Below are 16,505 nucleotides of genomic sequence, written 5' to 3'. Positions count from 1 at the left end.
ATGGAAAATACTGAGTAGTAGCTCATTTTTTTCAGAATATGAATACTTAAGGGCATTCTTGCATTCTACAATTTTTGTACTTAAAATCTGAAAGCTTATCCTCTCTTTTTTTAATAGCCTTACTAAATATGTGAACTAAAATGTCTAAACAAATGTCTGCGTGTAGATTATGTGTCTCTGACCCGCAAAAATTTTGTAACTTAGTGGCAGTTGAAATGTGACTTGTCTGTTTAGTGAGATTTACTCCTTTGATGGTATAACTGCAGATTTCCAGAGCAGAGAAACAGTGGAAAATCTGGTTTGACAGTGAGAAGCCTGAAGAAGAACTGGTTCCAAGTGGCTACGGTCAATCCCTGGACTGCTTTGGACATCTTCTTCTTATGAGATCTTGGTGTCCTGACAGGACCATAGCTCAGGTACGTATATATAGCAAACAGACTTTATTTAGGTGTCATTAGAATAATAGTTGCAGGATTGCAGTTCAGTACTTTATTTAATGCTAAACTCCTTTTTGTAATGGACCTTTACATTGCATTTTCTGAAATTATTTTCAGACAATTTATACACTTGTTACAAGGGCAGCGTTAGCAAAATTATTCCAATGTATTGAACGAATACAGAGGGGCAACAGGGATGACCCTGGTAACTATAGGCCCCTCAGTCTCACTTCTGTGCCTGGTAAAATTATGGAGAAGATTATTCTGGGAGTTAATGAAAACCACCTGAAAGACTATGCAGTCATTGGTCCTAGCCAGCACGTGTTCACGAGGGGAAAGTCCTGCCGAACAAATTTGATTTCCTTCTATGACAAGGTCACCCACCTAGTTGACCAAGGAAAGGCAGTCAATGTGATAATTTTGGATTTCAGTAAAGCTTTTGATACTGTCTCTCACAGTATCCTCCTGGACAAAATGTCCAGCATACACCTGGATAAACATGTAATGTAGTGGGTGAGCAATTGGCTGATGGGTCGGGCTCAAAGGGTTATGGTAAATGGGGTTACATCGGACTGGAGGCCTGTCACTAGTGGGGTTCTGCCGGGATCCATCTTGGGGCTCTTTAATGTCTCCATAAATGACTTGGATGTAGGACTTGAAGGAATCCTAACTAAGTTTGCTGATGACACAAAACTGGGAGGAGCTGTTCACTCTCTTGAGGGCAGAGAGATCTAGACAAAGTAGAGAGCTGGGCAATCACCAACTGTATGAAGTTTAAAAAGGGCCGGTGCTGGATTTTGCACATCCAGGGTTGCCATGCTCCAGGTACATACAGACTGGGGAATGAGAGACTGGAGAGCAGCTCTGCAGAGGGACGTGGGGGTTCCAGTCAACAGCAAGTTGAACGTGAGCCAACAGCGCACCCTGGCAGCCAAGAGGGCCAACCGTGCCCTGGGTGCATCGAGCACTGCATTGCAGCTGGTCAAGGGAGGTGATATTCCCGCTCTGGTCTGTGCTGGTGCCGCCTCACCTTGAGTACTGTGTGCAGTTTTGGGTGCCACAATACATTAAGAATATGAAGCTACTAGGGAGTGTCCAGAGAAGTGCCATGAAGTTGGTGAAGGGTTTAGAGGAGAAACCATATGAGCAGCGGCTAAAGTCACTTGGTTTGTTCAGCCCAGAGAAGAGGAGACTGAGGAGAGACCTCATTGCTTCCTCGCAAGGTGAGGAGGAGGGGCAGGTGCTGTCCTCTTCTCTCTGGTGACCGATGACAGGACCCAAGGGAAAGGCAGGAAGATGTGCCAGAGGAGGTTTAGGTTGGATATTAGGAAAAGGTTCTTCACCCAGAGGGTGGTGGAGCAATGGAACAGGCTCCTCAGGGAGGTAGTCATGTCACTAAGACTGACACTATTCAAAAAGCACTTGGACAACGCCCACAGACACATGCTGTGAATTTTGGGGTTGTCCTTCGCAGGGCCAGGAGTTGGACTCGATGGTCCTTGTGGGTCTTCTACAACTCAGGACATTCTGTGATTCTGTGACGCTAAGAATATTAGCCAGTGATTTTACTATGGAGATAGGATTTAATCTGGAAACATACGTGTTTATCCAGTTCTGCTTTGTCAGTTCAGAAGGTATTCGTGACTGTCCTTGCTGATATTACTCACTGGAATTGTAGAATTGTCCTCATGTTAGGCCTTCATGAACTCAGTTGGCTGAGAGAAAGCAAAATGTGAAAACAATTTAACTGAGGAACCATTTCTTGCATGGAAGAATTAGACTCACCTTAGAAGAATCTGTATTAAGGTCTGTTCAAAATTTGTCATTTACTGCCATCAATTTAGAAAGGTGATAAATATAAAATTAAAGTTTATTAAATGGTTAGACTTATTTTTAAGAAAAATCAACTTCTAGGAGCCTGTTTTAAATCTTTATGTTCTTCTCCAGTGCAAAAGAATAAAAACTATGCAATTGCTGACAATTTCAGAGCAATGGTCGGCAATTTACTGGAGTCACAATGCATCAGTAAAAGTGTGGTATTAATTTTGTGACTGGATTCAGAGAAAGTCTCAGTAATTATTGGTGTAACTGCAGCCAGTAGAAGGTTAAATAGTACTGTATAAAGGATCTCTCAGATGTGTGCTCTGTATCTGAAACTGATAATGCAAAATTAGTTTCTCAGTTCTGTTAATAGCGGGCCAGATACACTTTCATCTTACGATGGTTTTATGAAAACTGATGCTAAATGCTGAACATCTTTTGTCTCTGGGAAGTAACCCAGAAGTCTAAGACAAAAGCATTGTAGTAGGAAAAGAATACAGGAAAGATCAACTCGGACTGTTTAAAAGAGCCTTTTCTATTTCTTAATAAAAAGGAACAAAAATCTAATTATTTTAAAAATAAATAAATGAATAACAGAAATGGTCTTCACCTGTTCCTCTGGATCTTCTGCTTAGTGGCAGTTACTTTCATCATTACTACTATTAATTCATTGGGGTTTTTTAGTATGAAGGTGGGAGAGACCTAACAACTTTGAAGCATATCGTCTATCCTTTCCTCTTTTTTTCTTTAGTATTTGGAAAGGAAAACTAGATTTAAAGGTTAGGAGTTATGCTATCTAATGGAGATACCATCTTTAAATCATTAAAGCATTTCTAAAGGTTTAGTGAGATTATTACTTTTATTATACTGTATTATATGTTACAATTGCAAGGTATTATATATAAAAATACATGCAGATATATGTAATAGAATAATTATTTTTTAAGTTTTATCTGGTTTTATAAGGCTGTTCAAAGACAGTATATTAACACATAAAAATAATTATGTTGCATATTTGTATTTTTTATATAAATTTATAGCAGCCTTTGCTCTTCAGTTTACTTATTGGTTGTATTTACACTGGGAAAAAAACAGTATCGAATGATTACATCACAGGTTAAATTTACCCTTTTTAATATAGGCAAGAAAATACATCATTGACACTATGGGGGAGAAATATGCAGAGGGAGTCATCTTGGACTTGGAGAAGACATGGGAAGAGTCAGATCCACGTACTCCTCTCATATGCTTTCTTTCCATGGGCTCTGATCCTACGGACTCAATTATTGCTTTGGGAAAAAGACTGAAGACAGAGACACGTTACGTTTCCATGGGCCAGGGGCAAGAAATCCATGCCCGTAAACTCCTACAGCAGACAATGTCTCATGTAAGAGACAAAAATCTGAGTGGTTTTTTGTATCTGTATTAAACTTAGAAATGAAAATCCTATCGTGAAATAAAGTTTTTTGGTGGGTAGTTATTGCTGATGCAAGAACCTGTATTTATTTGCATAAATAAGTGTCCTAAACAATAGAACTGCCTTTTCATAGTCATTTAATTGACCATAACAAACTTCTTGTTGCTGTGCAGACATCAGTGTTTTTCATATAAAATGGAGGTTTTGTTGCAGGTTGTTCATTGATGAACACAGCTGAATTGGTTGTTTGGAATGCATGAATACTAAATATTCTTCAGCAAGCATTTCACAACATTTTTTCAGTTTTGTATTTTTTAGTAATGCAATCATATTTAGTTGAATGAAGAAGATGAATTCCAAATATACTATAGATAGTTACATAACCTTGAGAAAACCAAGGCTGTATAGTAAAATCCAGACTACTATTGCTGTAGTCTGGATTTTGAACTGGGATAGGCAATATGATAGCACAGGCATTTTACAAGTGAAACATGGAAGAATTAAAGAATAAAATTTCCTGTATGAGAAAGAAAAGCTGAGTTGTTCCAATTTAGTATGCTTTGCCCATCAGGTAGTAGTACTGCTATGCCTGCTGACATGAACAGGTTAAACTGCTTGCAGTCCTGTGTTATGAGCTTCTTCCCTGTCTGTATAGCCAGTTTTCCTCTGACTTTTGCCTCAGATTCTCGTTTCACAGCTTCACATTAAGAGCTAATTAGTAGGTCAGATGAGAAGAAACTCACTCAAAAGATGGGGAAGAAGAGCTCCTTTTTTTTTGTTAAGAGAAATGCAGTTACTTTCCCTCACTGTCTCATATACCCTCTTAATGAAGATGTATTTGAGATGTCTGTATGAAGTATGGTCATTCATATGAGAAAGTTTGATCTCTATTGACTGAGAGCAATAGATTGATTAAGTATGCATATTTGGTTTTTTTTCCAAGCCTGTGGCCCTTGTGAGGAACGAGGTTTAGCAGCTTGTTCTTAGAGCTACTTCTGAGCTCCCTTATTTAAGATCAATGAAATCATCGGTTCACCTAGAAAGTAAAGATTTAATTAATTTATTAATTGCATGTGTACCATTAGTATGGATACTGGCCTCTGTACATGGAGTGTACATGAAAATGAATTATTAAGTCCTTGATTTTGATTTGGTGAGCCAGTGGTGCAAAATTGACTGTGGAGGATTTCTTCCTTTAACAGCTCTCATAAGCACTTAAACCTGCTATATTTTTCTATAGCTTAGATGCTTTGGCTTTGTTCATAACCTACAGCATAAACAAAGAGTGATTTTAGTCATTTCAGTTTGTAAGCGACGTTGATAACTTCATATTCTGTTCCTTTAAACTAGGGAGGTTGGGCACTTCTGCAAAACTGCCACCTTGGACTTGACTTTTTGGATGAGTTGATGGACACTGTAATAGAGACAGAGACTATCCATGAAAGCTTTCGACTGTGGATGACAACTGAGATTCACAAACAGTTCCCCATCACCCTTCTTCAAATGTCTATTAAGTTTACCAATGAACCACCACAAGGGCTCCGAGCTGGACTAAAGAGAACATATAGTGGTGAGTGCTAGAGTGGTAATAATTTAAAGTTAAATTTTGCTCATTTTTGGACTCTGGGGTTATCACGTGGCGACGTTGTAGCCACTGAGAGTAGGTGTCAGGTAGTATGAGGAACTGATCACAATGATTCCAGGACACATCTTGATCCTTGGTTTGAGCTAGAAGTTGTGAAAATTAAAAGGAAGAGAAGATCTGCTGAAGTTCTGTCACCAGAACTGATTGACAACAAAACAGGAAGTGCTTTTTCTTTTCTCAAATGTTGTCTTCTAATATCTCAGTTCAAAGTGTTTAAATTTTTAATCTTCTTGTGTCTTTTGGTTGAAAAGCATCATGTTAATCTTTGTCGGCTATTGAGTGCTCTTTACGCTGTATAAAATAAAGGTCTGGAGTCAAAGAGTCTGTATAGAAAGCAACTTAGTGTGAATTCAACTGTTAGTAAATTGTGGGCATTTTTCTTCTGAAGATTACTCTCTTAATTTGAGCAACTTATAATTGTGTAAATTGTTGCCTAATAATAAGAAACTTAATAACATGCTATAAACTGTCTCCAGCACAGAATACTTTGTAGGATAATAACTTACTCCTGGCAGAGGCAGAGAGCCAACTGAATATCTCTAGGAGTGATGTTTTAGTGCTGATTTGAAGTGGTCTTGAAAAATACTATTACTGTGTTTCTTATAAAGCCCACTTAAAATCAACAGGGGTCAGCCAGGATTTACTAGATGTCAGTGACATGGTGCAATGGAAACCGATGTTGTATGCTGTAGCCTTTCTACACTCCACTGTTCAAGAAAGACGAAAGTTTGGATCTCTGGGTTGGAATATACCCTATGAGTTTAATCAAGCTGATTTCAATGCTACTGTCCAATTCATTCAAAACCACTTGGATGGCATGGATGCCAAGAAGGTAATCAATGTTTTTGTGGGGAAGGTGGATCAGGATGATGGATCTTTCTAGTAGTGGAATGTATTTACATGGTTCCCAATAACTGAAACACAAGCATGATTTTAAATCATTCTTTTGTTTCTTTCCACAACATTCAACATTCCAAGTGTACATGTTTGTAGAGCAGAAGGCTTTAAATTATCCTTTTAATTCTGTGTATGTTAAATTTATATATTAACCTGTATGTTAAAAAAAAAATCCTTCTCAGCCATCTCCCCATAAAACTTCAGAAATATAAACCTTAGAAGTAATGTCTAGACCTTCTTTTCAATGCTAATTAAACCAGACAGTTTTTTGTTTAAATCAATTTTGAGTAAAATAGTAAGATTTGGCTCCTCTAACCTATTTTGGTAGCATAAAGGAATGGAAAGTTGCTTTAAATGACTGCAAGAATTCCTCTTACATTCTTCACTTTCATATGTTCAGTTGGCATATAGAAGTATGTGGCAGATTGCTTTGTGATTGGCGTTTTAAGTGAAGTTGAAAGCATGATTGGAATGGGGCTGTATCGCTCTTCCCCACATGCTGGAATAGCCTCTTGAATTAGTTGTCAGTGAATTCTATTTTGAGAAATTCTTGAAGGTGTTCTGGAAATGCAGGTTTATAGGAAAAAAGAGTAGCAGGAAACAATTTTCTTCCAAAAGGGACAGAGATGCAGGACTTGATATATCAGCTCTTCTTACTAAGGGAGATGTAAATAGATGAGAAGAGGATTAGCTAAAGCCAGTGCTTTCTTCTTGGTTTTAGGGGATCTCCTGGAATACTGTTCATTACATGATAGGTGAGATCCAGTATGGTGGCCGTGTGACAGATGACTATGACAAAAGACTCATGAACACCTTTGTAAAGGTTTGGTTCAGTGAAAATACATTCAGTCAGGAATTCAGCTTCTACAAAGGATACAGCATACCCAAACGTGCTATGGTGGATCAATACCTTCAGTACATACAGGTTGGTAAATGAAAGCTTTTCAAACACAAAAAAAGCCTGTTCACTTGTTTCTCACAAGCTCCTGAGTATTTTGTCTTTTCTTCTGAGTACCTGTATTTTGCCTTTTGTTCACAGAGTCTTTATTGCTTTCTAACAGTCTGCATATCTATTAGTGACAACTGGTTGTTGTCATCAATGTTATCACCATTGTCATGAAAGTAGACTTTTCTTTTTTGTGTGATTTTCTTGAGGGACATACCTGAAGGCATACAGTTATTAAAGAGGACATAGAATGGACTCCAGACATCGAGTACAACCTCACAGAACTAAAAGACGTAGATATATGAAAGTACAAGCTGGCTCTTAAAATAGTGTATAGGGGTTAAAACTGAATTAGTGGTTAATCTTGGTGTGATTTGGGCTGTGACATGACAAACAGATCACAAGTTGTTTGCCCTAAGACTGTTTGATCTAGCCTCTTAGTTTAAAATATAAGGGAGGGGTTTTTGTGTTTGTTATTTGGTTTTGTTGGGGATTTTTTCTTTTTTATTAATTAGCTCATAAACTCATCTCCAGTTGTTCTCTTTTTATATTTTATTATGTAGAGTCTTCCTGCTTACGACACACCAGAGGTGTTTGGTTTGCATCCCAATGCAGATATCACTTACCAAAGTAAACTTTCAAAAGATGTATTGGACATCATCCTCAGTATTCAGCCTAAAGATAGCTCTGGTGGAGGAGGAGAAACCCGAGAGGCAGTTGTAGCCAGACTGGCTGATGATATGCTGGAAAAGCTTCCTGCTGATTATGTACCATTTGAAGTGAGTTAATGAAATTTTGTCAAAAACGTTTTCTCCATCTTGCTTTGTGTGGATTAAAAAAAAATGTAATGATGTTAATTATTCTAAAAGGATGTCTTCATTCATTCATACAGACAATACTTCAAAAACATATTTTAAAGAAGTCTGACCCCAGACCCTTAACATTTATAATGAAGTCACTAAATGTGCAGTGAAGTGCTTTTTAAAGAGCTTTTTCAAAATACTAAACCACTTAAGCATTAAGTTGTCATTTGTGCTATGAGGGAGGTGGAATCATCAGTTTTTAAGCTAAGTTTGTTGACATTGTAGAGAACTGAGGTGGTGTTGCAAGTGTATTTTTGCTTCTAAAAGTATTACAGCTTTAACATATGTATTACTTTGGGATTCAGCTTGCATTCTGAAAATATTTTTAGGTTGCTTTCTTCTTCAGTGAAGTGAATGCTGAAAAGCTTGTCAAGTGATAGCTTTCATTGACTGAAGCCTAGTTTTGGTGTCTCAGGATCCATATTAACATATAATAGCCCATGTAGTTATATTTGTAATGGACACCTGCTGCCTTACAGCCACTTATTTTTTGGAATAGCAGTCTTCCTTTTGTTTATGTGGAAGATGGAATGTCTCTCAAGGTTAGAGGGTTTTCTTACAGTTAGAAAACATTTACTAATGACTAGATATATGGACACTCCAATTGACCATATTCTGTGTCCCCATCCTGGAGACTACAGTTGGAGTGTTTGGAAAATTTGTGTTGTTTCTGGGTCTTTCCATAGTTCTTAATTGTCCTTTAGAGCCCCAGAATTTTAGAATGCTGACATTATAGTTCTTCTTAGGTGAGGTTGGCTATGAATTTCAAATGAATGAGAGGAAAATGCTTGTAGAATAATTAAGGTTCCTGTATTTCCTGTATCAGGGATGCTGAACTTCTGTGTTTCATTGTATTTGTGAAAGCTTAAAAGCAAGTAAGATTGATTATGTCAGCAATAAAGCATTTACAACACTTCTGTTATTAAATGGATGTTAACCGCCCCAATGTGTCATCGGAAAAAAGTTCACATTTTCTGTTTGTGCTTTAACAGGCTCCCAAAGTAGCCACCTGCTTATCTAGGCAGTAAGACGTTTTATTAATTGGATCATTTGCCTGCCATCTCCTTCTTGAGGAGAGTGACATCTCTTATCCTTAGTCTTCTGCCATTTTAATTACTCTTTAATGAAAGTTAGCATGAGGACCTGATACAAGGCTAGGTGGCTTATGAACACCAAGATTTTCCTGTCAGGATGCTGAGCTATGAGAAGGAGTAAGGAAACTTGTCCAATCTAACAGCCTCTTTTCTGTTTTCACACACTAATAGGCTACCCTTGTGTAGGGTACGCTCATAAGTATAGACTCTCTTCAGGTACCCATGTCTTATATCTGTTGCTTTGTGTTTTCTGTAGCCCATTTTTGTAATATGTAGTATTCCCTTCAAATGGCATAATTATGGTAATGTATTTTATCTGAACAGATGAGTTAACATATCTGAATTTGGAATACTGATTATCTAGCATTCTTCCAAAAGTTTGCGCTTGCTGAAGTTTCTGACCTACTGTCTTTCTAGCAGCCTGAGCTTTATGACTTTCCAAAAGGCTGAACCAGAGGTCTGAGGATGGCAAAGGATTGCAATTTGTTGAGTTTCTCAGAAGGGTACTGCTTTAGTGATGGGCTAAACCTCCTGGTAGCTATTAGTCCAACTCTTCTCAAATGCTACTTGACATCTCCAGGAATAGATATGTGGCTTAATAAAGATATATGGTGTCATTGTATAGGTACAGTTAGCCCTGTTAAGTTTACAAGAGCTCTTTTTGGGCAGATCAGCTCTCATTAGAAATGACAAAATGAAATTTAGTTTGTAATAATGAAATTGAATGTGGAGCACTAAACTTTTTAACATGGTGAAAACTATTTCAGTTCCTTTTTGTGTAGCAAAATACTGATAAACTTAAGAAAGGTTATGCATATTACTAAGAACAGGGCTGTAACCCTGTATAGCAATCAATATATGGTATGTATAATTTTTTTACCTATCTCCCAATAGGACCAATATTGACTACAAAATTTCTAGTTTTGTCCATACAGTTAATTTGTTAACTTTACACTCGTGATTAAAAATATATCAGCAAGTTGTATTAGAATACAAAACTGCCTGGCATTGTGATAGTTCCCAGGCATTGCTGATAAATAGCGCTACTATGCTGAGAAAAAGTGGCTGGGGCAGTTGCTCTTGATTAGTTTGTGCAGAGTGAACCTTGGGTACTGTATCTTGGAATTAAATCCTTGAAATGAGGTATGCTGTTGAAATGACATTAGCTCATACAATGATATACAAACTAAATATTGAGTTGGGCAGAAAACAGTCAGTTTCAGCATCATAGGTTTGGAACAAATCCTGTATTTCTGTCTTGCAGAGGATTCAAGGAAGATACCAAACTGACCATTTAACTTCCTAAATAAAAGTATTATGTCTTAAAAATTGTATAGGTGCCTAACCTTGACACAAAGCCACCTTTGTTTTTTATTTCTGTTGAAGGATCTTTGGTTTTCTACCTACAGGTAAAAGAGAAACTAAAGAACATGGGACTGTTTCAGCCTATGAACATATTTTTGCGACAGGAGATCAACCAAATGCAGAGAGTTATTTCTTTAGTGAGAAGCACTCTGACTGATCTAAAACTTGCCATTGATGGGACAATTGTTATGAGTGAAAACCTGAGGGATGCTTTAGACTGCATGTATGATGGAAGGATTCCTGATAAATGGAAAAAAGTAGGTGTACATCACTTGTTTTGTCAGGAAAAAAAAATTATTTCTGTAGAGCTAGATTAAACTGCTAGACATACTGTAAATACTGTTTTCAAACACAAGTGTTAACCAGGACTGTGCAACTGCTGGAGCAGATCTTGGGCTAAAGTAAACACAGTCAAAACAAGCCCTCTTTCACTTATAAAATCAGAAATAAACGTGGGAGATGCAGGTATTTCCCATTTTAACAGCCTGTTGCATATAAAAGCTAAAGATAAGAGAATAACTTAAAATGTGATGACAAATTTTAAAAAATAGCATCCACACTAGTGGACTACACTGTTGCTATTCTTTGACATTGAAATTTGTAGTTGTAGAATCACAGAATAGAGGAGGCTGGAAGGGACCTCTGGAGATAGTCTAGTTTAACCCCACTTCTGAAAGCAGGGTCAATTAGAGCAGGTTTCTCCACAATCAAAAGTCCACAACCTCTCTGGGCAACCTGTTCCAGTGTTTGATACCCTCACAGTAAACAACCAACCACCAACCAACCAAACAAAAGCCCCCTTAAGTTTAAATGGAATTTCCCATGTTTTGTCTTGTGCCCATTGCCTCTCCTCCTATCACTGGCAAGGATCTGGCTCCATCTTCTTCCATTCTCCACACATGAGGTGTAAACGTTGATAATATCTCCTCTGAGCCTTCTCTTCTCCAGGCTAAACAATCCCAGGTCTCTCAGCCTCTCCCCATATAAATAGTTTTCAGGAAGAACCAGAGCTGTTTAGGGCAACTGCTGGAAAGAAAAATGGGGAGGGGTTTTTGGTGGTTTTGTTTGCTTATTTTGTTTTTATTGACAAAGTGTGTTCTTGGTACAAAACCTAGACAAAAGCAGATGCTTCACGGCACAAGTATAATACAACTATTCAAACAGAAAAATCATCATAAACCTTCACATAGTCCAAGCTCATTTTTCCTTAGCTTTTTTTTCAGAAAAAGCAGAATAGTTTTGCAGAAATCTTGTTATCTCGATGCATTGACCTTGGCTTTAGAAAGACATGTAGACAATATTTCTTCCTAGTTCACATAGCTATCTAATTTTGCAAAAAAGTCATAAAATGGATAATTACCACAGGGAGCATTAAGCATGTCTAAATGGAATGGTAGGCATGAATCTGAACAGAGCAAGAATTAGCTTCAGGTTTCAGTGGGATGCAATATTTATCTATCAGGTTAAAAGTTAAGATACGAAAAATGAGCTTTAAATATGCTTTGCTAATATTATGTTTACTACCTTGTGAGGAATTACCTTTTCTTGACATGAATAAGTTGTTTTAAAACTGTTGAATAAAATTTTAAAATGAACATGCTGTTTACTATTTTTAGGCATCTTGGGCTTCCAGTACACTTGGTTTCTGGTTTACTGAGCTTCTAGAAAGAAACCACCAATTTTACAATTGGATTTTTGAAGGCCGACCGAACTGCTTCTGGCTGACAGGGTTTTTTAATCCTCAAGGATTTTTAACTGCAATGAGGCAGGTAAATTGTGTTTGAAGTCTTACTCAGCTTATTCTTTGATATACTTTTAAAAAAAAAATGTATTGTGTGATGAAGGCTGAGTTACACACATGGCTCCATCATGTCAGCAGGGAAGGTATGTGACTGCATAACTGTCTGACATTCCCTGAGTGAAATGTTCTTCCTCTACACATACTTTTTCAGTACATCAACCACTAATGTGTTAAAATGTATTTCCTGTTTTGATCCGAGCACTGCGTATGTAAGGGCTACCTTAAAATATCATTAAGGCAGACTGGAGAAGTAATGTCTCATGTTACCATTGAGATATCCCTGAGAAGAGGTGTTTAGGCCCATGAATTTGTTTTCCTGTTTTTCCTTCCTCTTGGTCTATGTTCAGTACTTACCTGGCTGGAGACTGGCCAGAACAGCTGTTCAGAATTAGTCTTAAACTACACTTCTCCAGTTGAGTAGCTGATTCAGTCTCTCTTCATGAAGTGGGAAGAGTTTCCTGTATTAATGCGTAACAAGTATGAAGTTTGTGTATTTTTTTAATGTATCTCTGTTGACTTGGTGATTGTGTTGGTTGCTCAGCATGCTAGTTGCATTTGACAAGTGAGCTACTTTTTATTTTAAAAGGAGGCAATAAATACCTATGTTGGTTGGCGTAAAGGGACACATTAGAGACAATAATTGTCTGGAATCTGTACAATTGGGAAAGAATACTCAGGTGGGAATCCAGTGGGACCTCAGACAAAAAATAACTTGTGGAGGAAAGAATGAAGATTTGCAGAGAAGGAAAATCTCTGTTCTTGCTTTGAGGTCTGGGTAGTGTAATCTTTGGCTGTCAAACTGAAGTTCTAATTGGTGACCTACTTCTACTAAAATTGCAGGCATGTAATCTTGGAATTATATATTCTTTTGAGTAATCAGTCCTAAACTGGAATTTTCTTTTGGACCCAAGCTTGTGGAAAGGGTTTAAGTAGCAAGATCTGAAATAGGAGGAATCTACAGAATTTTTCTCCTTCCCTAAAAAGAGAATGTGGGTACATAACAACCTGGTGCCCTAAGTAAAAACAGAAGTGACTTTTGGGATTTGCTATATGGTGGAATAACTAGAAATGAGAAAGATGAAGAGCCAGAATGATCACTGAACTATAACCATTCTGCTCTTTTAAAGCAGCTAATTAACTGCAGTATAGGACAAGCATTAATTCCAGTTACTTCAAGCAGATCTTGGAAAGCACTTACAAGACCAGGGTAAAACTTAGGTCTGGCTTAACTTAATAGCATGGGATAGTAACGGATTGGACAAGAGAAAGGAGTGTTGTCCAGTGCACTAACTGACTAAATTTGAAGTATATGTCGATTCTTAAACAGGTCTATCTCCAAGTGTTCTCTGGGTTTTTTTGCAGTCTCTTTATGGAGCTTTAGAGCTGAGTGAGCCCTTTCTCATTGTTAGCAATACAGTTAATGAAGATCATAGGTACAGGAAAAGGAAGGTAACCTCAGCAAATATGCAGCAAATTATGCATTTTGCTTTTGTCATTGGAACTGTTTATCACATGCAGTTAATGTTATCTCATGAAAGCCATGAAGTTTTCATATTCGCAGGAGCCAGTTGCCATTGCCATTCCATGGTTGTGTTACTTAAATGGTCTTGAGATATTGTATATAATAGAAAGATTGAAAGTCATATATATAGTGGATAAAATACAGGAAGCTTTCTTGTTGTACCATGCCACCTCTAGCTTAGAAGTCAAACTGCTGTAAACATGGATATCACAAAAAGTTAATTTTTTTGAATTGAAAATGGTATGTTGTGACCATACAAATATGTTTCTGAAATGCTTGGAAAAAATGGCTCTGTGCACATGTGAAAATGTAACCTCCATTCTTTTGTCTACTTTGGGCAGGAAATAACAAGGGCTAATAAAGGATGGGCTCTTGACAGCGTAGTGCTGTGCAATGAGGTCACTAAATGGATGAAGGATGATATCACAAGCCCTCCTTTGGAAGGGGTCTATGTGTATGGGCTGTATTTGGAAGGAGCTGGCTGGGACAGAAGAAACATGAGACTGACTGAATCTAAGCCCAAGGTGCTCTTTGAGATGATGCCAGTTATAAGGATGTATGCAGACAACAACAGTAAGTATTGTAAAGGATGTTATTTGATAGAGTTCAGTGCACCTTTTTATTCGATTGCATGGAAGTCTTTTGGGCTTTAGGGATTTCATGAGGCTGTCGCTATTCATTGTCCACACACTGAATCTTTTTCAACAGGGGAGGCTTCCCAGTCTTCCATATAAAATAAGCTTTCAGCCTTCCTTAATAATTTATAATAGGCACTTTTTCCACTAATATTTAGATAGGTCTCTACCTTCTCGTTTTAGTGGTATTAATAACTTTTTAAACCCATTACCAATGAACTGTTCTCTGCCTCCTCTGACAAACATACTTGCATTCAGTCTTCCCTTGACGAGTCCTAGATTGAGATCAACATTTATATACATAAACTCTGTAACCTAACCCCAGATAACCCAAATAACCTCTTTCCCACATCCCCAAACCAATGCAATTTATGAATATAAGTTTTTGTAACTTATAAGTACGTACACACAACATATATATATATATAAAACATGTATATCTTATAACATTTGTAATTTTTTTTTACTGGACAAGGCTACGTTTGAGCTAACAGAATCAAGCAAGAGGTGGAGTGAGGTGGTGGAAGATGTTCTGTCTGAGGCAGAAATGGGCTGTAAGAATAGAAAGGAAGCTTAGGGGTCTGAAGGACAGTGCTGTTTTGTGAAAATGTATAATTTCAGTTAATGTGTTTTTGCATATAAAATAGGAAATGCTGTAGAATAGGGTTGTAAAATAGAATAGGACTACCCACTACTGAATGTAAATCAGGAAATTTCTGTTGAAAAGCATTTCACCTCCAAAAGCAAAGCCTGCTTACATGCTATTTTCCCAGAACTTTGTGTAGCTGATCTTTTATAAGAGGCATGATCACTGTGAAAGCAGACAAGATGCTAAATAATGAACACTGAAGTATTAAGCACAACTAGACTGCTGTTCTAATTCTGCAGTGAAGAAGTTGACATTTTATACTCTGAAATACTAAATGCCTTTCAAAATAGGTTGTTCAAAATAGGGCATTTTTTATTTTAACACATTAATAATATATTGAGATTAATTGAGATTAATAATATATTGAGAAGAAGTAATGTTCAGTGGGCAGGTTGAACTAATAGTAACACTAATCACGCGAGAGTGTCCATTTGCATTTCTTGCTACATCCAGTTCCTAGGTGCTGATCTTACAGGAGTTTCAAGCCATATGTGGCCTTCAGCGGGCAATAACACAAACAAACAGTGTGAGAATCAAGTAAGAGTTTCCTTTGGTGGTGATGGAGAGCTGTGTACTACTGAACTTTGATTCAATTTTACATTTGCCTTATGCCCAGTTTTTCAGGGCCCTGGTTTTTCAACCTAGTGTCATTGTTTTTTGTCTCTTCTGTCTTCTCAGCTTCAAAAGATCTGCGTCTGTATTCATGTCCAGTCTACAAAAAGGCCATTCGAACTGATATGAATTACATTGCTGCTGTGGATCTTAAAACCCTTCAACCTCCAGAGCACTGGGTACTGCGTGGGGTAGCACTTCTGTGTGATGTCAAGTGATGTTAAAAGAAAAAGGTTGCTAAGAGGTTTTTTTTCTGTTTTCAAATGTAAACATCAATATGTAGTTAGTTATACAGTGGATCACTTCTAGAAATATATTTTCTAAGGCATAGACTCCGTTATGGTATTTTTGGAAAATTGTTCTCAATAAACCTCAACAGTAGGCTTATAAATGCTAAATCTCAGAGTGATATTAAGTTTGGTAAATAGATTGAAGTATTACCTTTGATGTCTTGACAAATCATGACAAATATGTAGTGTTCCTGTCTCACTGTTGTGTGCTTAATTTTACCTTGAATAAAGATTAATTCACTTGAACCTTGTTACTTTTCAGTGGTAAATATGCTTGATTCAGGGCTTACCTTCAAGTAGGTAAATGCAAAGCTTTTTTTTTTTTGCATTTTTTGGTTGCTTTTTTTTGCTGTTTTTTTTTTGCCCCCTTTTTCTCCCCCCTTACTTTTTTGCCCTTTTTTTTTTTTTTTGGGGGGGGGGGTGGTGGTGGTGTGTGTGTGTGTCTCTGTGTGTGTGTATCTGACGAAAACTAAGCCCAGTTGTTTATTCATATTAGTTAATATCCCTCAAG

At 37.4% G+C, this 16,505-nt stretch overlaps 1 protein-coding gene across 1 annotated transcript in view; it reads left to right on the top strand.

Moving 5' to 3' along the window:
• The window catches only part of DNAH5 (dynein axonemal heavy chain 5), a 158,219-nt gene extending 141,979 nt beyond the window's left edge, over positions 1 to 16,240 (top strand). The window contains exons 70-79 of the mRNA XM_064443395.1: positions 267 to 416; positions 3,400 to 3,645; positions 5,026 to 5,245; positions 5,947 to 6,152; positions 6,939 to 7,142; positions 7,727 to 7,942; positions 10,530 to 10,742; positions 12,102 to 12,254; positions 14,150 to 14,381; positions 15,771 to 16,240. Coding sequence (XP_064299465.1) covers positions 267 to 416; positions 3,400 to 3,645; positions 5,026 to 5,245; positions 5,947 to 6,152; positions 6,939 to 7,142; positions 7,727 to 7,942; positions 10,530 to 10,742; positions 12,102 to 12,254; positions 14,150 to 14,381; positions 15,771 to 15,922 — 1,992 coding nt within the window. The 3' untranslated portion in view covers positions 15,923 to 16,240. The remainder of the gene's footprint in view (positions 1 to 266; positions 417 to 3,399; positions 3,646 to 5,025; positions 5,246 to 5,946; positions 6,153 to 6,938; positions 7,143 to 7,726; positions 7,943 to 10,529; positions 10,743 to 12,101; positions 12,255 to 14,149; positions 14,382 to 15,770) is intronic.
• The last annotated feature ends 265 nt before the right edge of the window (positions 16,241 to 16,505 follow it).

Source organism: Phalacrocorax carbo, chromosome 2 (assembly GCF_963921805.1).
Source record: "Phalacrocorax carbo chromosome 2, bPhaCar2.1, whole genome shotgun sequence".
Taxonomy (NCBI): Eukaryota; Metazoa; Chordata; class Aves; order Suliformes; family Phalacrocoracidae; genus Phalacrocorax; species Phalacrocorax carbo.
Note: the sequence above shows the minus strand (reverse complement) of the source record. Positions and strands in the feature narration are given on the sequence as shown.